Genomic DNA, 25,286 nt, shown 5'->3' on the forward strand with positions numbered 1-25,286 from the left:
GAACAGAGAGTGGATGATATTACTGTGAGGCTGATAGTGAGTTAGTTAACAGTGGACAGAGAGTGGATGATATTACTGTGAGGCTGATAGTGAGTTAGTTAACAGTGGGCAGAGAGTGGATGATATTACTGTGAGGCTGATAGTGAGTTAGTTAACAGTGGACAGAGAGTGGATGATATTACTGTGAGGCTGATAGTGAGTTAGTTAACAGTGAACAGAGAGTGGATGATATTACTGTGAGGCTGATAGTGAGTTAGTTAACAGTGGACAGAGAGTGGATGATATTACTGTGAGGCTGATAGTGAGTTAGTTAACAGTGGACAGAGAGTGGATGATATTACTGTGAGGCTGATAGTGAGTTAGTTAACAGTGGGCAGAGAGTGGATGATATTACTGTGAGGCTGATAGTGAGTTAGTTAACAGTGGACAGAGAGTGGATGATATTACTGTGAGGCTGATAGTGAGTTAGTTAACAGTGAACAGAGAGTGGATGATATTACTGTGAGGCTGATAGTGAGTTAGTTAACAGTGGACAGAGAGTGGATGATATGCTGTGCTGTCTGTGTTTTATGCAGACTTTGTGAAGTCGTAAAATACACTGGAATATTGCACTGCTAGTCTGAATCAGGAGGGTGAAATGTTACTTTACTGCATTTAGAGTTTGTACAAACTCAGACTTTTACTTCTACCTCCGTCAAGACAATGAATTTGCATAATGTTCTCAAATTAATTGAGTTGTTAGATTTTGCAGTTTATTGTGAAGTCTGCTGCTGGAATACTTGGGTTTTAAGCCATTATTGCCCCAGGAAATGTCTGTTATAAATAACGTAAGAGTCTGGAGGATTGTTGGTGGTGTTCTGTGAAGAGAGGAATATGTGAGAGTAATCCTTTTCCCGTTTTTTATAGTGTAAAGATGCCAAGTGTAAACTTATTGTTAATGAAAAGTCTCTGGTAATATGAATGGAACTGCAGCTCAGATTCACCCTGAACAATCACCAAATCCAATTTCATCTATTAGTTAATGTGAATCACACACAGACACACAAACACACACACACACAGTCACGTGCACGCACACACACACATGCGCACTCACGCACAGGCACACACACACGCAGACACACACACATGTGCACATGCACACAAGCACACACACAGACGTACATACATGCATACACTCACGAATACACGAATACACACACACAAGCACACACACACAGACGTACATACATACACACGAATACACACACACGCGCACACACACACGCACGCACACACGCATGCACAAAAGCAGACGTGCGCACACACACACACAAGCACACACACACATGTGCATACATGCATACGCACATATGTACTTGGGTCTGATTGACGTGCTGGTCTTATAGACATGTCAACGCTGTTGTCTGCCCACTCCTGTAGCGCTGATGGCTGTGTCAGGCAAAGTGTCATTGAAGTAATTGCGTGACATTCAGCATTAGTACTGATTAGCTGCTCATCTCAGAAAAGGCCGACATGTAGGCAACTGCCAAAGCCAGAGAAGATGAGACAGGTGAGGTATAGCATAGCAATTGTGTTCTTGTGTTCTAGCAGCAGTGGGACATTGTGATGTCATAATATTGTGTCTGTGCTGAAAGTATGTCGTAATATAGAAACAGGCCACTTGTACGTTAAACAGCCAACACATACTGGGAATCTGAATGATGCAACTCAGTAACTCGAAAAGGAAAGCGCCGGACGCCTCTGCAAAAAATAAATTAAAAAAATAAATAAATAAAAAATTAATTAAGTACTGAGTCTGTTATCATGGACTTTTCCCTTGACGTGGTTGTCATGACACTGTCCATTGTGATGTCATTAGACATGTCACGAAGGTTCAGGCGACGGAATCCTTGGGATTGGTGTTACCGTGACGATGAGTTGTCAGTCTAATTACGTGCCTGTCATCACCGAGAGAATTTTTTGATCACTCCCCTCATACGGCGAGGAGTCTAATTATCACCTCTCTTTGCGTTTGCTTTTTAAAGAATGCTTTGAGCGGAGAGAGGGGGAAAAAAGCATCCTGCTTCTGCAGGTTTGAGTCACGCAGGGGGAGAGGTGTGAAACACAGGCTGGTGGCTGAAACAGTTTATTTGTTTGTCTGTGGAGTTTTATGGAGGCGTGGCCTGGACCCTCCCGACAAACGAAATTCGTCATACGACATATGGACCCTCCTGACAAAAAGATTTGCTGTTTCATTTTCCCTCATGAAACTGACACAAACATTGGCTGTTGTATGTGATTTTGTTCAGTTACTGTCAGGTTGTAGACAGTGACTCAGGCAGGGCTGGTTTCTCGCCGTGTCTGTGTAAGTGCTGCTCTCTGAACATCCCGCTAGAGAGAGAGATAGAGCAGGAGAAAGAGAGAGAGAGAGTAAGAGACAGAGAGAGAGAGAGAGAGAGATATAGACAGAAATAGAGATAGAGACAGAAAGAGAGGGATAGATAGAGATAGAGACAGAGAGAGGTGGAGATGGAGAGCGAGACAGATAGAGAGGGAGAGAGAGCGAGAGAGAGATGGAGATAGAGAGGGGGACCTGCCTCTTTAAACCTGTGGGAAGACTGTCCAAAGCAAAGTGCCCTGTAGGATTGTTCATTTGGTTTGGTCTTTGCCAAATGTAAATTGATATGTGCATCTGTGGGAGAACTGTTTTTTCCTCCAAAGCAGAACCCCTCCTGCTCTTTCTTTCTCTCTCTCACTCACTCTCTCACTCACTCACTCAGTGACTATGTCTCTCTCTCTCTCTGCCCTGTTAGGTCAGGAAAACTGTAAGAGGCTATACGCGTCTGGTGCCTTGTTTGAGAGGAAAAGAAATTCTGTCAACACTGTTCATGGAGACTGGAGTCTCAAAGCTTTGGCCTGTGGAGAATAAAACTAAAACGCATAAAAACAAAAAAACACAGTCTGCCATGGGACTTTAGCCAATACTGTCTTCTCTTTTTCTTCTCTATCTCATTTCCAGTCTGAAAAAAGACTAAAAGACTAAAAGTCTAATGACAAAGGCAGATTTATTTGACTCAGAAAAACACATTTTCTGTTTCCTCAAAGAGTTAAACAGACACTAATCATAATCATAAGTGAGATGACACATCAAGTTTTTCTTTTGTTTATTCAGGAATTATGGTCAATTCTTACATTAAGTTTGGGTATACACATATCACACAGGATCTGCCAGTGTGGCTGAGAGGTGAAACGCTGCTTTTGGATAAACTGCCCAACAGAAACAAAGCGACATCAGGACCACTGCAGGCTTAGTGCTTTTCAGAGTGAAGTTTCATCAGGACATGGGCAGAGAAATGTGTGTGAACCGCAACCTTATAGAAAACTCGTCTCAGCACAACGCAAAACAATCTTTCAACCTGTGACCACACACACACACCCACACTGGTCAGACACACACACACACACACACACTGGTCAGACACACGGAAGTCCTTGACTTATAACATATGTGACTGATGAACACTCAGACGTACGACAGCCATCCAATTGACCTTATGACATTACTGTCAAGTAGTGACGTTTGGTTATAACATCTGACGAAGACTGCTCCACCTGACGAAGACTGCTCCATCTGCTTTTTGATAACATCGCTTGGCTGTGCGGCCATAAGACAGACAGGCTTGTTATTGTTTGGGTCTCAGTGGGTTTGGGTGACTGGCCTCATGCACAATTCATATAACACATACATACGACCTCTGTCAAGGTCATCAGACCAGAGCCCTGCTGTAAGTTGAGGATAACCTGAACTTGGTTACCTGTATTTAGATAACCTGTAGTTAGCTACCTGTATTTAGATAATCTGTTGTTAGTTAACTGTATTTAGATAACCTATAGTTAATTACCTGTATTCAGACAACCAGTAGGTAGTTACCTGTATTCAGATAACCTGTAGTCAGTTACCTGTATTTATATAACCTATAGGTATTTTGTGTTTTATGAAAAAGTGCCTGTTCCCTGGTTTTGGGACCAGTATAGTTAGTGTGTGTGGAAAAAGTACCTTCTCTGTGACAGTGAGACCAGAATAACCTCAGAAGCTTTAATTGAATCCGTTTATTGTTCCACCTCAGTTCACCTAGCGCATACACTCCAAATTACCGTAGTTGAAAATAACTTTTTGAGACATAAACATTTAGCTGACACAACAGGTCCATGGGAAATAGTAACATAGCTGACCTCTGACCTGTTACTGATGTTCAAACAATGTGTTAACTGCAAATTAGACAGTGGCAAGTCTGTGTACTGTCACCTCAGTGACCCCAACGCCTACACCTTCACCACACACACACACACACACACACACACAGAAACTTAATTACACAATCCTTCTCCAGCCATCTATCTGTCTGTCTCAACTCTAATTGTCTGGCTTAACTCTGTGTGTTTGTGTGTGTGTGTGTGTGTGTGTGCGCGCGCATGTGTAATAACCCCAGAATAAAACCTGTATCCCAGCGTTTCGTAATAATGTGGTTAATTGATTGATGGCACAATTTAGTTCTCTTATCCAAATCCTCTCTCTCCCCCTCTCTCTCCTCTCTCTCTCTCTCCTTTTCTCTCTCTCTGTCTCTGTACCTACTCAGATATTCACACTGTCATTCGGATTGCCTGAGGTTTAAAGGTTGAAGTGACTGGTGTAAATTAGACTCTGCTTTTGCAGTGAGACTCCTGTGTTCAAATGCTTTATCTCTGGATAAACTTGGAGTCAGAGCTAAATGAAGTTTTTGGGGGTGGGAAAGTGAGGACCAGACTGAGCAGAGACGACGCGACCACAATCACACGTGTCAAGCTGTCTGTTTTAAATCCTCTGTTCATTCTCATTTACTTTAAAATATCATTTAAAATATTTCATATCTAATATTTATTAATGATGGCTAACCCCCCACCCCACGCACAGGCACAGGCACACGCTAGGGACGTACCGAGTGCGTTATTCGGGAAAGCACAAATAATGCGATAGAAACAGATATTTCTTCTAGCCGAAGTTGTTCGTAACTATTCGAGGAAAAAACATGACTGACATGTCTGTGTGTCAGCCATTATGTTTCTTTAAATCGATTCATATCATTGTGAGGATGGCCACAGGATAAAAATGCCCATTCTGTTTCCAACATAGGACCTTGATTTCACTAACTGGTCGTTTCATTTACGACACATTACTGAAAAGTGATCGCTATATTCTGTAGTCGCCCCCACCCAGTCAGGTGTGGGATTAATTAATTAATATAGAGATGAAGAGTACAGTAGAACGATGTGGAAATATATTTCATAATTAATTATATGCCAATATTAAATCAGTTTGATGCTTTGAAGGCACAAAAATTGCATTGCCAATGAATATTAGGTCAGACAACATTTATCTGATATAAGGTGATTTCCACTATAAACCACACCCACTTCTGGTCTACTATCCAATTACAGACACAGAGACTGATCCTTTGGTTGGTTGAACAGATACAGATGCAGATACAGATAGTGACGTCTCTGTACACCTCTAGCACACACACACACAGACACAGACACACACACATTTTGTACAGATGGACAATTATAGGAGTAGTGTTTATAGTGTTTATAGTGTTTATAAACACTACTCTTATAATTGTCCATCTGTCCAACTGTCCATCTGTCCATCCTAATGCTAATCAAAACAGAATTGTCCTTAACTTGTACTTTCCAATCATGACTGATGATAAACTGGATTCTCTCTCTCTCTCTCTCTTGCTGCCCCCCCCCCTTCTCAGCTTACAGCACACAGACAAGCCTCACAAGGAGCATGTGCGTGCATGTGCACATGTGTACGTGTGTGTGTGTATTTGCATGTTTGTGTGAAAGTGAAATTGGAGGGCTGGCTTCATGGTTGATCTCTTCTTTTCGCTCAAACACGTCAGAAAGTTGTCAGGGCTGCAGTCGAACTGTCTCACACGTCGACTTGTGCTCTTCCTCGCTGCCACTCCTCTTCCTCACGCTTTGTCATCATTAATCCTGTTCACAGTCAGTGAGTCACAAACAGTGTCACCAACACACTCTTCCTCACTCCCTCACTCTCTCTCTGTTTTTCTCTCCTTCTCTCCCTAAGGCAGAAGAAGATACAGAGAGAAGTTGATCTGTTTGTTCGTTTGACCTTTTCAGACAGTCCTCCTCCAATGAGCAGGCACGAACTGAGAGATGCTGAGAGGTTGTGTGGTCTAGATCCAGCATTTGAGTCTTATTCATTTACTTACTTATTTATTTATTTATTCATGTGTCTGTCGGTCTGATTGGTGTTTGAGTGTAGTGTGTGTTTAGATTTGTGATGGTCATCATTATGTCCATTCTAACTGTCTGACTCTATCTCTGACTCAGAACCTAAATCTAAATCTGACTCTCACTCCAGATGTAACCCTGACTCCGATGCCCATGCTGGCTTTACAGTGTTGTCAACCATTTTGGAATCCTGAAGCAAAGCCTGCTGGGAGTGCATAAAACCTATGGCTTTACCCATAATTCTGTAGGTTTATTATGTTCATGGTTCAGTCTGAACTCTGAGCCTCATGTTCATTTTTGCTCGACATGAGAAAAGAACAGAATGTTCAACTTTCTTTTTTTACTTTCACTGTGGTTGGACAGCAGGTGGTGAGGTCGTGTCTTTGGTGTGTGTGTGTGTGTGTGTGTGTGAGAGAGAGAGAGTGTATGTGTGGGTCTCTGTGAAACACTCTCTCCACTCACACACTATAAACATGAAAGATAAAGGATAAATGCCTAAAAGAACCTCTGAGAGAAGGAGAGTCATCTCTCTCTCTCTCTCTCCCCCTCCCTGAATAATATTTCTCTGATGTTCATCATTTTTCTTTTATTTCCTTTCATCTTGCTTTACTTGTCTGTAGCAGTTGATCCCCCCTCTCCACCCCCACCCCACACGCACACACACGCACACACACACACACACACACACTCACACATATCCACCCTCACTCCAATCCTTCTTGACCCCCCTTCCACCACCACGACCAACACCTCTCCTTTATACCCCCCCCCCCCCCCCCCTTCCCTCTCCCCCAGCCCTGTCTGAACCTTTACAGCACATAAATGGAAGAGAAGCAGAGAGGAAAGAGGAACTGACTTTCTCTGTCTGTTTGTTCATCAGTAGCTTTGATCAGGCAAAGCGTCAGGGCTAATGCTAACAGAAGGGTAGAGACGCTAACAGCGCAGATACTGATGATAAACACTAACAGAGAGGGATAATGATGAGAAATGCTAGCAGAGCCGGATACCGATGATAAATACTAACAGAGGGTAGAGATGGTAACTATTATTAACAAAGAGGGCAGTGATGCTGTATGATGCCGATTGCTAACGGCTGGGTTGCTAACTGCTATGAAAGAGAGATCAAAATGCTAACTGCTAATGGATGGCAGTTGTTGTCCAAACCACATACAGAGAGAGCCATAAATGTGAACTATCTCATGGGGTGTTGAAACTAATGGCTAACACAGAGATTGTTGTGATGCTAACAGTTAACATAAAGATGGTATTGATGCTAATCGCTACAGAGGTGGTAGTGATGCTAACGGAGCTTTGGATGTAAAGTGTATGTGTGTGTGTGTGTGAGAGAATTCAAGTGAATTCAGAAACAAGAAAAAGTTTCATTTGAATAGAATTACCAGTTTTGATTGCATTTAGTGCTTTCAGTGCATATAAATTATTATTATATTATTAATATTACACTATTATATTATATGCTCACATGTTTTGTTCCCTCGGAAAAGAAATAAAAAGGTTAACCACATGTCAACCACTCATATTGTGTTGTAGCATCCTGTAGTTGAAGTAGGCCGACCCTGTCTCCCTGATTTTGTGAACAGCTATTCTATAATTTGGGACAATCCAGCCAAATGCTTAAGTCTGTCTGTCTCTCTCTCTCTCTCTCTCTCTCTCTCTCTCTCTCTCTCTCTCTGACCCATTGTGAGAAATACACCGCCTGCACGCTATGCGCTGTGTCATTATGTTATTCAGCCTGCCATGTAACGTCACCATGGAAACCCAATCAGCTGATGTATGATTGCTGCTCATCCTCCACATGCTTTGACAAAGGCTGGATTATTTTATGTGTTTATTTATTTTTAATTTAGTGTGAGGATCAAATTATGGACATGCCACATCAGCCCTAAAAGCGTCACTCGGTCGCGGCGATGTGTTCACCACGCTCTTAAAGTGACCTCTGAACACTTCATTTGAGTTGGACTTGAGTTTCACGTTTTGGGAGATTTTTTGGGGAACTTTTGTTGTCTAGCCCAGATAGGGCCATGCGTTAACAGATGTCTCATTTTCTCTCTCTCTCGTTATGTCTCACTGTCTTTAACTGTTCATCTCATTTACACCAGTTTTTTATTATTTTAATTCTCACAGATATTTATACACACTGTGTCCCTTCAACCAAATCACACAGAAGACAAAAGCAGGAGCAGAAGTCCTGCTGGGGTGAGTAACTGTGTGTGTGTGTGTGTGTGTGTGTGTGTGAGATAGAGAGAGAGAGAGAGGGAGGGAGAGGGAGAGGGAGAGAGAGAGAAGGAACTGGGAGGGTTTTGATATTACATTATTGAATATTAAGGTAATTTGGGCTGGCATTGCTTTGTGTTTAAAAGTCTTTTTGTTTGTTTGTTTGTTAGTTCGGTTGGTTCCAGTTTTGAATTTAGATTACAAATAAATTTCCATTCATGTTTTTTCAATTGACATATTCTTCTGCAGACAGACTTACAGGAAGTTCAGACAATTTAATCAGTGTTAAAAAAAAAAAAAAAAAACCATAAAGTGAAACAAAAATGGAAACTTCCCTTGAGTGAAACAGAAATAAAAAGAAAAATCGTATAAATATGCTTGTTTATGGACAAAACATTAAGCTAAATTTTTGGAAACTATTTAATATTTCTTTCTCCCCTGTTAGGAAACTTACTAAAAGGCTAGAGGTTCATAACTTTCTATCTAGTTCTCATGCTCCTATGAACTATCTATGGCCACACACACACCAGTGCTACACACCATCTAGCTTTTTTAGAATTAATGCGCAAAACAGCTAGTCTGTATTTTTGACTATTACAGTTATAGCAGAATTGTACTAATAACTGAGAGATGTGGGGGTAATCCAGGCGATGGTTGTCTTTGAGGATGGTGTCGTTGGGGACGGTGTTGACTATAAACGGCAACACTGCAACTGAAACCAAACAGACATGTTAGGCTGAAGGCAGCAAGGCACAGGTAGAAGCCATGTGTGAACCTGATCAGGGTCACTCAGGTATTAGACCAAGAACGCTGTTGCTAATCTGTCTGCTTTCAGCCGAATTCCTCAAACAGGATCACACATTTTAGGGGTCATTAAGGAGGCTATAGTATTGCTTCAGTGTTTGGACAGGAAATCCAAAAAGAAGACCAGTAAAAAATTAAATGAAGGTCGATTTTAATGGAATGTTAATGGAGAAACCTTAAAATACTCCTTACACTCAGAACCAACTGAAAGGGAAAAAAATGTCATCCATCAGTCAGCGTCAGAAGAGCACAGACACATGTCCACAGGTCAGGGGCTGTTCCTTAGAGGTCTGAGATCAGGTTAGTGTCGATACTAAAGGCTAACATGATACAACACTGAACCGGGATGGAGCTCTGGTTAAACTACTGATACAGGATTATTAGGATTAGAAATTATAATAAACACACGCACACGCAGGAGTTTGCATGCTCTCCCCGCGTCTGCGTGGGTTTCCTCTGGGAGCTCCGGTTTCCTCCCACAGTCCAAAGACATGCAAGTCAGGTGAATTGGAGATACTAAACTGCCCCTAGGTGTGAGTGTGTGTGTGAATGTGTTTGTCTGAGTGTCTTCCCTGTGATGGACTGGCAACCTGTCCAGGGTGTTTCCCCGCCTTTCGTCTAATGAACGCTGATATAGGCTCCAGTACCCTCTGCAATCCTAATTAGGATAAGCGGCTTAGAAAATGAATGAATGAATAAATACACACACACACTGACACACAAACACACAAAACCCAGAGAAATCAAGTTCAGGTTCAAAGACCAGTTACAGAACAAACACACTGAGCGGATCCAGTCTGGTAAATTTGGTCACATGGCTTTAACCCTCATTAAAGCGTACGTTCGGTTACACTGTGTTAGAGAGAGCGACACGGCTTTCCAAGTCATGGGTCTTAAAGGCAGATCTGTGTTGCACCTGTTTTCCTTCATCCGAGAGTGTGAAACATCCTAATCTCTGTTCTTTCTTCTGCTGTCTAACCTCAGTCCGTCTCTCACCTCTGTCACAGAGCCGATGATTATGGGATGTCACCCGTCTGTACCAGTCTGCTCTCTCATTATCGCACATCACCCATCAGAGTCATCATAACATAGAATTATCAGCACTATCTTTCTCTCCTTCGCTCTCTTTCTCGCCCTCTCTCTCTCTCTCTATCCCTCTCTCTCTCTCTCTCTTTTTTTTAATACTCATTCTGACACGACTTTTGAAAAACTTCAGAACTTTTTTGTATTGTTACAGCTGTTTGCCTGCTAGGCCTGATCATGAAAGTTCACTTAAGTTGTGTTGTTGAAGTATAGCTTTCACATCGGCGTCACCGTGTCTCACAGGCTGCTGGCCGTGAGATTCGAACCCCGGGGGCTCAGTGTGAAGGATGTCTGAGGAACAGTTCTATTGGACACTGGTGATTTGGGTTTTGAAGTTATCCACCTAACTGCAAAGTCCACTTTTTCCCCCCTCCAAGCTGTTCGGCTTAAACAACAGAAATATGAGTTCATTTGAGTGTGGCTCGACAGTTTATGTTGTTGCTTTCAGAAAGTGAGTTTAGACTTAAGGACATAAGGAGGTGTGTGTGTGTGTGTGTGTGTGTGTGTGTGTGTGTGTGTGGGACTTAAATAGAATATTCCGGAGATTTTAATAATCATCTGAAGGTAATGTTGTGATGAAGCTAAATATTGGTGTCATTACACTGTGAAGAAAAAAAACAACTTCCAGATTAATTAAAAACACTGTTGGGCTGACATCAAAGACTTTGTGGTAGAGCAGTTTTGAGATGCTGTTCTAGAACTTTCTAAACAGGCACACAGTGCTCAAATTAGCATGACAATCCTTCGTATCAATATTCCAATCCTATCTCAGAACACAGAAATGCAGAAACAAATCGTAAATATAGTACCAGCTAAATGAGTTTTAGAGGGATATTTGGGGCAAATTCTCTCTCTCTCTCTCTCTCTCTCTCTCTAGTTTAGATAGAGATTGTGTGGTCTCTGTACTGACATTATTCTGAACAGTGCTTTAAGGAAAGTGTATCTGCCAAGGTCAAACACAGGGACACTTCAACCCCATAACCTTTCATTTGCCCCCAGACTGACCAGTGTACACTAAATACTTGCTTTTTGATTGGTGGACAAAAGAGCATGGGCACATGTAGTGAGTTGATTGGTCAAGAGAGGGAGAGTGTTGTTTGTGAGTGGGCAGAGCTCATTCCTGCCTGCAAGGGACATGAGAAGTGTGTGTGTGTGTGTGTGTGTGTGTGTGCATGTGTGTGAGTGGAAGAGAGAGAGAGTGTGTATGTGGTGTATCTTTGTGTGTGTGTCTGATTGTGTGTCTGTGTGTGTACACACGTTCAGGGAGTGCGGTTCATTTTTTATCCTGACACACTATCCGTCACTCAGTGCGGGATATTGTTGGGCCAACGGTATTAATCTGAGTCAGAGACGTACCTCTTCTCCCCAGAGTGAAGGAGGGAGGAGAGGAGAGAGGTTTGATTTAAACGCCCGCATTTATCACACCTGCTTCTGGCTTCTAGAGGGAGAGAGAGAGAGAGGGAGAGAGAGAGAGAGAGGGAGAGGGTGACAAACAAGTCAAAGCTTGTTGTGGTAGCCAGAGTGTGCAGTAATTGGAAAAAAAAGGTTGATTTTGCAGGGGAAACCTAAAGCGTTTGAAGAAAAGTATACATGTTAAACATACTCACACACATGAACGTGCATGCGCACACACACACACAGACACAGACACAGAGACAGAGAGAGAGAGAGAGAGAGAGAGAGAGAAAGAGAGAGAGAAAGAGATGGGGAGAGAGGCATGCACACTTTGCAGAAAAAATGTTTAATTGAAAAACAGTCATCAGCACTGCTGCAAGTTACCTTAAGTACCTACTGCATATATCAACATATATACCATACACTGCATATATCATCATATATACCATATACTGCATATATCAACATATATACCATACACTGCATATATCATCATATATACCATATACTGCATATATCAACATATATACCATACACTGCATATATCATCATATATACCATACACTGCATATATCAACATATATACCATACACTGCATAAATCAACATATATACCATACGCTGCATATATCATCATATGTACCATACACTGCATATATCATCATATATACCATACACTGCATATATCATCATATATACCATATACTGCATATGTCAACATATATACCATATACTGCATATATCATCACATGTACCATACACTGCATACATAAACATATGTACCATACACTGCATATATCATCATATGTACCATACACTGCATATATCAACCTATCTACCATACACTGCCTATATCATCATATGTACCATACTCTGCATATATCATCATATGTACCATACACTGCATATATCATCATATGTACCATACACTGCATATATCATCATATATACCATACACTGTATATATCATTATATGTACTATACACTGTGTGCTGTTATTGAAACCACAGAGGGTGTGTCTGGTCACTGTTATGGGCATATGATGTTGGTACAGTATGGTACGGTGTTGTTCTGCAGCAGTAACTGTGGTGAACTACACACCTGAATGCGTTACCATGCTTATAGATGGGATCAGCATGTTCATGTCTGTTGTTATCCATATAACTAAAGCTCATAAAACGAGAAAGACCATTTACTCCTTTTTTTGTGCAGTTACATAAAAGTAGTCAAGATAAAAGTCTTACCTTGTACCTCATGTGAAAAAGCTTACCTTGTATCTGAAAAAGCTTACCTTGTGTCTCTTGGGAAAAAGATTATTTTCACATGAGGTGCAAGGTAAGCTTAGCAGTAAGTTAAGAGAGTGGACCAACAGTAAGTTAACAGAGTGGACCAACAGTAAGTTAACAGAGTTGAACAACAGTAAATTAACAGAGTTGAACAACAGTAAGTTAACAGGGTGGACCAGCAGTAAGTTAACAGAGTTGAACAACAGTAAGTTAACAGAGTTGAACAACAGTAAGTTAACAGGGTGGACCAGCAGTAAGTTAACAGAGTTGAACAACAGTAAGTTAACAGAGTTGAACAACAGTAAGGCAACAGAGTTGAACAACAGTAAGTTAACAGGGTGGACCAGCAGTAAGTTAGTTAACAGAGTGGATAACAGGATGCAGGTTAATACAACAGGTCACGAGATTTGACCGTGTGTCTGAACCGAGATCAGTTCATGGTAATGTGTTCTCCTGTCAGTAGCATTGTGCATTCGGTGTATTTTGTTTGTCTGTTCCCATTTTCATTCCACTCACAGCCGCCGTGCCACCCCCACCAGACGCCGCATGCATGTCTGGGTCTTATCTCCAAATATGAAAATCATACAGCCACACAAAACGCCGTGACATTCCAAAAGGGCACTTTACCTCCCCGCGTTTTCTCCGTCGTGATCAGCGAGGCTGTTTTGCAAATGGAAGGGTAATGTAAATGGGAAGAATAGCATGAGGCAAACAATAACGATAACAAACCAGGAAACGCGCGGCCCAGGCAGGAAACAGCGACCGCCGATGACAGAGTCGTCCGTCTTAATAACGCAGCGCACGCCAGGCGCCTGTGACAGCCGCAGCAAACGCAGCCGGCTCCCAATCACAGTGGGCCCACCGACAGGAAGACTGAACGGAGAGAGAGGAAAAGCCCATAAACAAATGAATTCGTAGATATATGAGTAAGGACCACCTCTTGCTCTCTGTCAGCTCTCTCTAGAGAATATGAGCTTCCTCTGACACACACACACACACACACACACAGAAAATGTACAGTCAGTAAACTAGTCGCTCTTTTGAGTGATGGAGGCGGTGCGCTATAGGAATAAGAGAAGAGGTTACAACAGAGAATTTCACAGAAGGTTCTGGAACACAGTGAAATACGGGTTAGGAAAAATCCAGATTCTGCTTACTTGTGTGTGTGTGTGTGTGTGTGTGTGTGTGTGTGTGTGTATGTGTGTCTGTGCCTGTGTGGCTGTATAATCCAGTAAGTTACAGCACCTTTTTCTTGTAGAAAAAGAATTGTGAACAATTTCTCTCTCTCTCTCTCTCTCTCTCTCTCTCTCTCTCTCTCTCTCTCTCTCTCTCTCTCTCTCTCCCTCTCTCTCTCTCTCCCCGTCTAAAACTCTGAGAGGGGCTTATAAGCCAGTTTAGTCGTTCTCTATCCCGGTGATTCACTGCTGCACTTTCACTGTAGAGAAAAGTCATTTGAGGAATTTTAGCCATTGGTCTGTTACAGTGGTACCACTAAAATATTAAAGGAAAGCGGCTGCTATTTTTAATATTCTCACCATCATTTCCCTTGCCTTAAAATCACTTCACAGATGGGTCTTTGGTATATTCCACTGGCGGTGACAGCTGAGGTTCAAGGAAACTCCAGGAGACTACAGTACACTGTTTTTACATATATGTTACATATATATGCACACGCACACACACACACACACACACACACACACACGTACACACACACACTAGTCTATATACACATCTTAATCCACATTTCCATCTATCCATTTATCTATCTATACACACACACACATATATATATGTATGTATGTATATATATATGTATATATATATGTTTGTATAAATCCACATCCTTCTATATGTCAATTCTGGAAACGTGTATCTCCACGAATATAACTCAGCCAGACAGATTTCACACACACACACACACACACACACACGCACAGAGCATCATATATTCCTGACTGTCACTCTTTATCAGAGGATGCCTGACGCTGGATGGGTCTCAGGGGAAATCATGTGACCTTAACACAGAAGTCAAAGGTCACTGAGAGCAAAAAGCGGGGCCACTGACACACAGCTAGCTCTGTCAACCAATCAAGAGCCACGAGGGGTAACACCGCGGTCGCCATGGAAACGAGGGGTTAAAGCCCGCACCCTTTCACCTCTGGGGAGGTTTTTGTCGTTATTCCACCTGATCTGTCCATCCACTGATAAAACAGACAAACTCGAACGGACAATGAACGCGAGAGTATTTCATTCATCACCTGTCAGACCACGGCCTAGCATTCTGTGTTTTTCTTTTTTCTCTTTTTTCTGTTTTTTTAAAGAGTGCTGGGGTTTTTTTTATGGGGTGGGGGGGGGGGGGGGGGGGGCTGTTTGTCACTGATAGCCTCCCGTTGCTTACAAAGCATAAACACAAATACTGACTCCAAAACCAACACAAGAAAACATTCAGCCGTAATCTTCCTAGCCTGTCTGCGCCGGGCCCTCTAAGAGGCAGAGTGCTAGATTTCCAAACCCAGAACAGGAGCGTTACGACAGGCCTGAGTGTGGGATCACTTTGGCAGGCGATGAATAGGCTCAGCTGCTCGCAGAAACAAGAGGAAGAAGAAGAGAATGAGAATCCCTCATCAGTAAAGACAAAGGACTCCTCCACGCTGCTGTGTCCCCGTGAGCGTTTCCGCGGCGTTCCGTATTCAGGGCCGCGCGCTGCCAGCAGAGCGCTTGGCTGAGCCACCGGTCTCGAGGCGGGAGAGGCGGCGTGCAGGTGCCGTAGCCTAGCAACATCTCAAACCCAGCCAACTGTACCAACCCTGCAGAACCGGCGCACAGCGCCAGAAGCAAGAAGACCCAAGAACAGAGACTTAGGGCACTTACTGCTGTTCCTGCCCTCTCTGGACCTGAGGTCTGACCTTAAGCAGAGGCCAAGGCCCCTCCCCAAATGTGCTCCATTTCCTGAATACCCGCTGGGACCCTGTTCAGAGCCGCTAATGGTCTCCTCCCTCCAGTCAGTCAATGTCGGATTCTCTACGATTTTCCGATAAGATTGTAGTAGGGCTGATTGGACGGTTTGAGATCCAGTTATTCTGAGTTTTTAATTATTCATGAATTTTAATTTAGGACTCTAGATCCCGGAATATAGCACTGAGCTTAAACAATGCTCTTCCCTCAACAGCTGTGTGGCCATAACCTTCCGCTGCATTCTCATTATTAGAGAAATTTCCTCCATCTCTGCCACATAACAAATATTTAGAGAACATTGTGATGGTGGTGTTGCAGTGGTGTCTGTTGGATCAATAATAAGAGCCGCTGTCTATAAACAGATAACGTCTAAACGCGAGAGCGAAGATCTTAGACTGAGCGTGTCCTCTCAGAATGAGGCTTGTGTCGGCAGGTGAAACAAAACCAGTCTTTGTTTGAAAACCGCAGGCAGACTCTCGCGGTTCTGTTCCCTGGCTTTGGTGATGGGGGTTGCGTTTCCTTGACTCGGTTGTTTTTTAGTGAAAGACTATTGTTGTGTCACACGCGTACGGCGGAATCTTTTGATGTCCTTTAATCTGGCAGAAGCTTTGTTCTGGATCTCTGAGGGAGGAGGTGGGGGGGGGGGGGGTGTATGGGGGGGTGAAGGGTCAGTCTGGGAGGCTGTCACGTTGGTCTGCATTTTCAGCCAGCTCCTCCTCTCTGTGAGAAGGTGCCTGCCACACAGGATGTCTGCCATCTGCACTCCCCTCTGTCACAGTGCTCACGGAGTCAGCACTATCAGGCTTCATCGCGAGACGCTGAAAATCGCCGTGTTTTACTGGAATTTTTGGGATTCAGGACCACATAGCTCAATAAAAGTTGAGTAAAAATTTAGCATTGAGGACGTAGAAGAGTTTCACCGCAGGTTTCATCTTTTCGACATCATGTTCTAAAGTGAAAATAGTTCTTTAGACAAGTGTCATTATGCTAACATTAGACTCCTCATTGCTGGAAACAGTGGGTGTTTAGGCTGCCAGAGACACGGCTAAGATTCCAGGAAACCAAATCTACTTTCACTGTCTGCGGGTGTTAGACAGCATATTAGCCTGTGAAAAGCTGTGCATGGATTAAAGATTAGGACCTGTTTATCGTTATACGGGCCAAGAACACATTTTCGTCTAAGGCAGACGTTACTGAGGACAGGTTGATGTACTGGAATAGAGTCATTGTTCGGTGTATTCCACACACTGGTTTTGTTTACAGGCGTTGCAGTCGAGCGAACGGCCTATTTGCTAACAACTCACCGCCGTTTGCTTTCATGTGTTTGTATCAAAGGCAATCACGGCTCTAATTGTTTTGATCGGGCTTTGAAAAGCGTCTTTCTCCCTTATTTAATTATTCCTCCCCCCACTCCGTGATCTCTCTCTCTCTCTCTCTCTCTCTCTCTCTCTCTCTCTCTCTGTCATAGCGGTTCTGTTTTAACCTGCCGTGCGTTTGGAACAAGCTCATAATTATACGTGTTAAAACGTCATACTTAATGGACTCGTTTACCGGTTGTCTCTGCCGTTGCTTTGAGTGTTTGAGAGGCTCTAGAGAAAAAAGCCTGATCACCCGTGAGTGATGCTGCAGCCTGGGTGTGTAGACAGTACCCACACTCTGAAGGGCGCACAGCCCAAACTGCCTGACTATATGTTTGCATTCAGAGACAGGGACACACTCCGCCTCCGCCGGCGGGGGGGGGAGGGGGGGGGGTGGAAAGCTGCCGTCCAAAGCTGACCGTGTGAATGAAAAGATACGACAGGGCTGCTGCGTCGCCATGGCAATCCGAATACAGCCCTCACACACACGCACATACACACACACACACACACGCACATACACACACACATACACACACACACACGCACACACACACACACACACAGACACACACACACACACACACACACGCACACACACAGACACACACACACACACACACACACGCACACGCACACGCACACACACTACACACACATCTGGCCGTCCATTTATTACACATTTTTTTTAACAGAATCTTGATGGTGGTTTTATTTATTTATTTATTTATTTATTTATTTATTTTAACATCTGACTAAGTGCCTCCAAAGAAATTTGGAATTTCTTTCTATCTACTTCTCTCTCTCTCTCTCTCTCTCTCTCTCTCTCTTTCTCTCCCTCTCTTTCTCTCTTTCTCTCTCTCTCTCCCGGTCTCTCTCTCTCTCACTCACTCTCTCACTCTCTTGTCTTCAAGCACCAGGTTTTCCTGTGGTTTTGTTGAATAGGCATTTAAAGTATTCGTTACGTAAGGACAGTAGTTAAGCCTTACATAACATAACCCAAGTGTTTCTAAAGAAATATGACATAATAGCCACCATTTTTTTCCTTTTGTTTTTTGTGAAAATGATCTAATTACAGTATGGGGCAGTTCTGGAGTTCTGCTCTGGATTTTCCTTGTGAATAAACAGGCCGGACACATCCACCCTCTATTCAGCGCAGTGCCCTTCATATGTTAGTGTGTATAAAATATGAATTATATTAATGTTAATATGAATTAAGGAGGCACACGGGGTGCAGAGGTGCCAGTAATGACAACCCTTTACACAGTCCAAAGAGTTCAGTGCTAACGACTAGCCACACTGAGAACCTCATTGAGAGAGAGACAGAGAGAGAGAGAGAGCATGAAGGATGAGAGAGAGACAGAGAGAAAGAAAGAGAGGGAGAGAGAGTAAAAGGCAGGCTGAGAGAAGGATGGCTGATTGAATGGATGGTTGGATGGAGGGATAGATAGATAGATAGATAGATAGATAGATAGATAGATAGATAGATAGATAGATAGATAGATAGATAGATAGATGCATAGATGCATAGATAGATGGATAGGTGAGGAATCTGGGTGAAAGAAGCTGGTGTGAGTGTGGTAGAGTTAGCAGGTGCAAGTACAGTAGGATGTTCTCATGCATCAGTAATGAGAGGGGAAAGCCCCTGTGTTGGCTATGCAGAGTGAACTCTCTTCACCACAGTGTGTTACAGCTAAAGCTAAACAAACAAACAAACAAACAAACAAACATCTTAACCAGAGATCAGTCACGCGTCACTGAGAGCAGTCAAAGCCGCACATACACACACACACAGGTTAGGGTTGAGTCATTCACAGCACACACTCAGCATTAAGTTCTATCTTTCTATGTTTGCCATTGGTTACTCCATTTAAGCTAAATTGATATTTAAAGATATTGGGGGGGGGTTGGATTTTTGGGGATTTATCGGCTGAAGCACACGGGGATTAGCCGTGAGATAAAGTTAAACTGTCGAGCACATATTAAAACACACACACACACACACACACACAGAGAGACAGGGGCTTAAAACAGAGGAGTCCATTATGATAACAACATAACAGTAATCAGGCTTTGGAAAGAGCTAATTACTCTTAATAGGGATTAGATTTCAACACCAATTAAACAATGCTGCTGTTTCAAGCCTGCTGCATGCATAAGACGATCTTTTTCCTTTACACATTTCTGAGACAAATGACTGACACACAGAGTCAGTTTTGTGGAAAATTGTGTCTGCTTTGAATTAGTTGTCAAAACCATGAGATTTTAAAACAGTGAAAGTTCACCAATTAAAATTTGTGTTGTGTTATGAAAGACTTATTTTGCCTCACTGATGAGCTAAAACACACACACACACACACACACACACACACACACACTCACACATTAAGAATAGAAAATCTGTTAAACATTGGCCCATCATAATGAGCACTCTATCTGTCTCTCTCCTCTCTCCTTTTTTTCTCTTTTTCTTTTCTCTCCCTCTCTCTCTCTCCCTCTCTCTCTTCACTGCAGTTTATCCGTATGGGTTTATGAATCCCAGTTTCGTGTTCATTTTCAGGAATGGCCAATTTTCCTTTCACCTCACATTGAAAATCTATTTTACACTCTCATAACTTTTCTCTTATCCTTGATTCTCTCCCCCCCCCCCCTCTCTCTGCCCCCCCCCCCCTCTCTCTCTGTGTGTATGGCTGTTGTTGAGATGAGCCAACTGCTCAGTGATGTGAATGCAAACACCTTCTCTACCATCAAACAGACATTAGCTCTGACTGCCCCATGGGCCCAAGGGTGAAGTCAGCCATCAGGGAGAGTGGTGTAGCAGAGTAAACACACACACATACACACACACACACACACACACACACACTCACACTCACACACACACACATACAGAGATACAAACAGACTCTCTCTCGCCTTCTCTCTCTCTCGCCCTCTCTAGCAGTATGGAAATGAGATAAAGTTTAATGCACACATAGCTTTAGAGAGAGAGAGAGAGAAAGAGAGGGAGAGAGAGAGAGGGAGAGAGAGAGAGAGAGAGAGGGAGGGAGAGAGAGAGAAGGAGAGGGAGAGAGAGAGAGAGAGGGAGAGAGAGAGGGAGAGAGAGAGAGAAGGAGAGAGAGAGGGAGAAGGAGAGAGAGAGGGAGGGAGAGAGAGAGAGAGAGAGAAGGAGAGAGAGAGGGAGAGAGAGAAGGAGAGAGAGGGAGGGAGAGAGAGAGAGAGAAGGAGAGAGAGAGAGAGAGAGAAGGAGAGAGGGAGAGAGGGAGAAGAGTAATAGGAAGCTCTATTTTGCTCAGAGCTCAAACTGAAAGTCATTTTCTCTACATTTGGCTCTTCTGCTGTGTTTTGTGTTCATGAGTGAGAATGTGTGAGAATGAACAATGGCTCTCTCTCTCTCTCTCTCTCTCTCTCTCCCTCTCTCTCTCTCTCTCTCTCTCTCTCTCTCTCCCTCTCCCTCTCCCTCTCTCTCTCTCTCTCTCTCTCTCTCTCTCCCTCTCCCTCTCCCTCTCTCTCTCTCCATAAATGCCTCCACTGCCAGGCACTGAAATGCCAAAGCAGAAACACAGAAGCGTGGGAATTACTGAACTCTGGCATGGCCTCTCAGACAGACAGACAGACAGACTGACAGACAGACTGATAGATAGGTAGGTAGATGAATGGATGGATGGATAGATAGATAGACAGATGGATAGATGGATGGATAGATAGATAGATAGATAGATAGATAGATAGATAGATAGATAGATAGATAGATAGATATATAGATAGATAGATAGATAGATAGATAGATAGATAGACAGACAGAATAAGAGCTGTCTTTTGATTAGCAACAGAACATGATGATAGTTAGCAGAGAAGTGACCAGGTTTAAGAAAAAAGGAAAAAAAGAAAAGAGAGGAAAAAAAAAAAGAGGATTTCTGTTCAGACTGTGCAGTCGATTCAGCCCCGGCCATATCAGCGAGGCCTGCCGGGTTACCAGCGGCGACGGAGGCCTAATTTGATGGTTCCCACTTCTGCCTGCTGGGTTAGCGGGTAGCTGGCACTGAAAGCTAAAGCAAAGTGGTCTGATGAAGGTGGGGGGGGGGGGGGGGGGGTTTGCTTGAGGGAGGAGAAGGTGAGAGAGAGTGAGTGGGTGCAGGGGGTTGTGTCTGGGTATGGGAGGGGGGGGAGGTTTGCTTGAGGGAGGAGAAGGTGAGAGAGAGTGAGTGGGTGCAGGGGGTTGTGTCTGGGGTATGGGGGGGGGGGAGGGGGGGGCTTCTGGCCCTGTTGCTGTCTTGTGTCTGAGGGACCCAGACAGGAATGAGTGTGAAATCCTAATCAGACAGACAGAGGAGAAAACAGCTGTCCATTCCTCACTCCTTCTCTCTTTCTTTCCTGTTGTGTGAGCAGCTCTCAGCAGCCTATACTGACCGCATCAGTGAGCCAGGTATACACATACACATACAGATATATACACACAATCACGTACACACACACGCGTACACACACACACACACATATATATGTATGTAGCTTTGTGTGTGTGTGTGTATAATATCCTTAATCAACCTTTTTTTTTTGGAAAAGCACCTAGGCATTTTTAATGGAAGGACTATAATTTTGACCCCAGTTTGACTAGGCCTCCCCAGTAAAATAGTGCGCTCTCAGTCAGATGTCAACCTAAGTGAGAAAAGACAAGTACACCCACGCACACACCCACACTCACACACACACACACACACACACACCCACACTCACACACACACACACACACACACACCCACACTCACACACACACACACACACACACACACACACTCACACACACACCCACACTCACACACACACACACACACACACACACACACACACACACACACACTCACACACACACCCACACTCACACACACACACACACACACACACACACACACACACACACACACTCACACACACACACACACACACACACACCCACGCACACACCCACACTCACACACACTTTTCAGAAAGACTGATATTGAAAGAAACTGATACGTCACAGACAGCATTGATACTTTTTATGAGGAGAGAAAAAATTGTTCCTTCGAATGAAAAAACTTGATCTTAATCTATCCCATGTATCTTCAGGTACAGTTTTTACAGGCAGGAATAGAAGAGACAGAGCCCTCTACCAGAAACAAACGAAAAATACCAAATATATCCCAAAAATATCCCCAAAACACCAACCGGTCTGACAGCTTCATACTAGACTTGACCAGCCAGGTAGGGCAGAGGCTCTTCATACGGTCAGATGTTTAGAACTTTAAATGAACTTGAAATGGTTTTCTTGTATTTGGTTTGATGCTGCAGTAGAAACAAATTTCCCTAATGAAACAGACTTGCTGATTTTCCTCCAGGAGGGCTGAGGAAATGACAGAGAACATACGCTGGTCCCCATGTTGGTTTTGACTGATGTGAAAAAAAAAAAGTGTTTGTTCTCTTGGTTCCAGCCCAGCCTCTGAGAGATTTTAATTAGCACTCTTTCTCCGAAGAGAAAGCCGTTACGTAATTCGGGAAGGAGTTCAGAGCGTTCTGTGGCCCTCTCTCCACAACTCCACACAGAATTAACTCAGACAAAATCTAATTAATATTTTCATACACTCTCTTCCTGCCATTTCAGAGGAGGGCTAACGCCACACACACACACACACACACACACACACACACAGAGTGTGTGATTATATGCAGCACTAGCTCATTTTGTTTTTCTTTACCAAAAACAAATTGTTCTCTGTCGCCAAACTCACACTCCTGTTTGATGGAACCATCTGTTTAACGCCGCTGTGTATGGGTTCATTTTCAGCCGTGCTTAATGGGAACACTCTTTGTGGGTGGTTTGTGGATATTTGTATAGCATTTGTAATCACTAATATCATCAGCACTCCAAACAGGGCCTCTTTTTTTTTCCTTTTTTTTCTTTTCTTTTCGAGTTTTACTAAGTTGTTAATCGTGGGGGTAAACAGAGTGAGGACTAACATGTTTCTGTGAATCTCAGTTTTATAAAATTAGTTCATTGACGCTGAGACATATTTTTGTCTCTGGATGCTGATCAAAGAAGCAGTCTTATATTTTTGTCTCAGCTGTTTTCCCAGTTGACATGGAGCACTGCAGGCCCTGGATGACTGTGTAAAGCACATCGCCATGGCGATGCATGGAAATAGTGTTTCATTGTGTGTGTTACAATTGTGTATCAGGGCATCATCTCAAACACTGATCCAAAAGTTTATTCACTGCCATAACAGTTACAAAAGTTTATTCACTGCCATAACAGTTACAAAAGTTTATTCACTGTCATAACAAAAGTTTATTCACTGTTAGCAAAAGTTTATTCACTGCCATAACAGTTACAAAAGTTTATTCACTGCCATAACAGTTACAAAAGTTTATTCGCTGTCATAACAGAAGTTTATTCACTGTTAACAAAAGTTTATTCACTGTTAGAACAAAGGTTTATTCACTGTTATAACAAAGGTTTATTCACTGGTTGGACTAAAAGTTTATTCACTGCCATAATAGTTACCAAACTTTATTCACTGTTACAACAGTTACAAAAGTTTATTCACTGTTATAACAAAAGTTTATTCACTGTAACCATAACAGCAGTAGTAAATAATGCGAACAGCTCTTTGCTACAGGTTTAGTTTGAAACAGTGTCAGGAAATCAGATCCTATTCACTCATATGGAAGCCATAGTTTTCAGAGGTGTTTGTAGTGGCTGGAAGACTCTGTCAGATCAACAGTGTTCTGTTCACTGATGCTGAGGGCTGCTTCACTCGGGCAGTGTCCACACACTGTTTCAGCTGAGCAGGCAAGGCATGGGGCAGCTCAACGTCGTTACCATGACAACACGGTGTTTGTTTTCTGTTTTTATAAGAATACTCTCAATCATAAATAAGCAAAATATAGACAAAGCGTCCTTTAAAAAGAAAAGCCTTTGGTGAGAGGCCTTTTTATATATAAGATATAATAGCGTTCTGTGAGGAAGATTACAGCCCGAGTGGATGAAATTCCACTCCCTATGTCACAGCCTCTGACTGGACATTATCCATTTACACATACCATTTTACAGTACAAAACCATGCTCCACATAACTATACAACTATAACTACACTAAACCTAACTAGACAACTATACAACTATAACTACACTAAACCTAACTAGACAACGAGACAACTATACCTATATGAAGCAGTACTGTACTTAACTATACATCTACAACCATACAAAAACCATGCTCCACATAACTATACAGTTATAGCTATACCGAACTATATAATAACTATATTAAACCACACAACTATACAACTATAACTACACTAAACCTAGCTATACAACTATACCTATATGAAGCAGTACTGTACTTAACTATACATCTACAACCATACAAAACCATGCTCCACATAACTATACAGTTATAGCTATACCGAACTATATAATAACTATATTAAACCACACAACTATACAACTATAACTACACTAAACCTAACTAGACAACGAGACAACTACACCTATATGAAGCAGTACTGTACTTAACTATACATCTACAACCATACAAAACCAAGCTCCACATAACTATACAACTATAACTACACTAAACCTAACTAGACAACTATACAACTATAACTACACTAAACCTAACTAGACAACTATACAACTACACCTATATGAAGCAGTACTGTACTTAACTATACATCTACAACCATACAAAACCATGCTCCACATAACTATACAGTTATAGCTATACCGAACTATATAATAACTATATTAAACCACACAACTATACAACTATAACTACACTAAACCTAGCTATACAACTATACCTATATGAAGCAGTACTGTACTTAACTATACATCTACAACCATAGAAA

At 42.6% G+C, this 25,286-nt stretch overlaps 1 protein-coding gene across 1 annotated transcript in view; it reads left to right on the top strand.

Annotated features, from left to right (window-relative positions):
• The window catches only part of LOC115817040 (glucosidase 2 subunit beta), a 111,584-nt gene that overhangs the window by 81,469 nt on the left and 4,829 nt on the right, over positions 1–25,286 (top strand). The window contains exon 12 of the mRNA XM_030780282.1: positions 8,425–8,496. Coding sequence (XP_030636142.1) covers positions 8,425–8,496 — 72 coding nt within the window. The remainder of the gene's footprint in view (positions 1–8,424; positions 8,497–25,286) is intronic.

The sequence above is a fragment of the Chanos chanos genome, chromosome 7, assembly GCF_902362185.1.
Source record: "Chanos chanos chromosome 7, fChaCha1.1, whole genome shotgun sequence".
Lineage (NCBI taxonomy): Eukaryota > Metazoa > Chordata > Actinopteri > Gonorynchiformes > Chanidae > Chanos > Chanos chanos.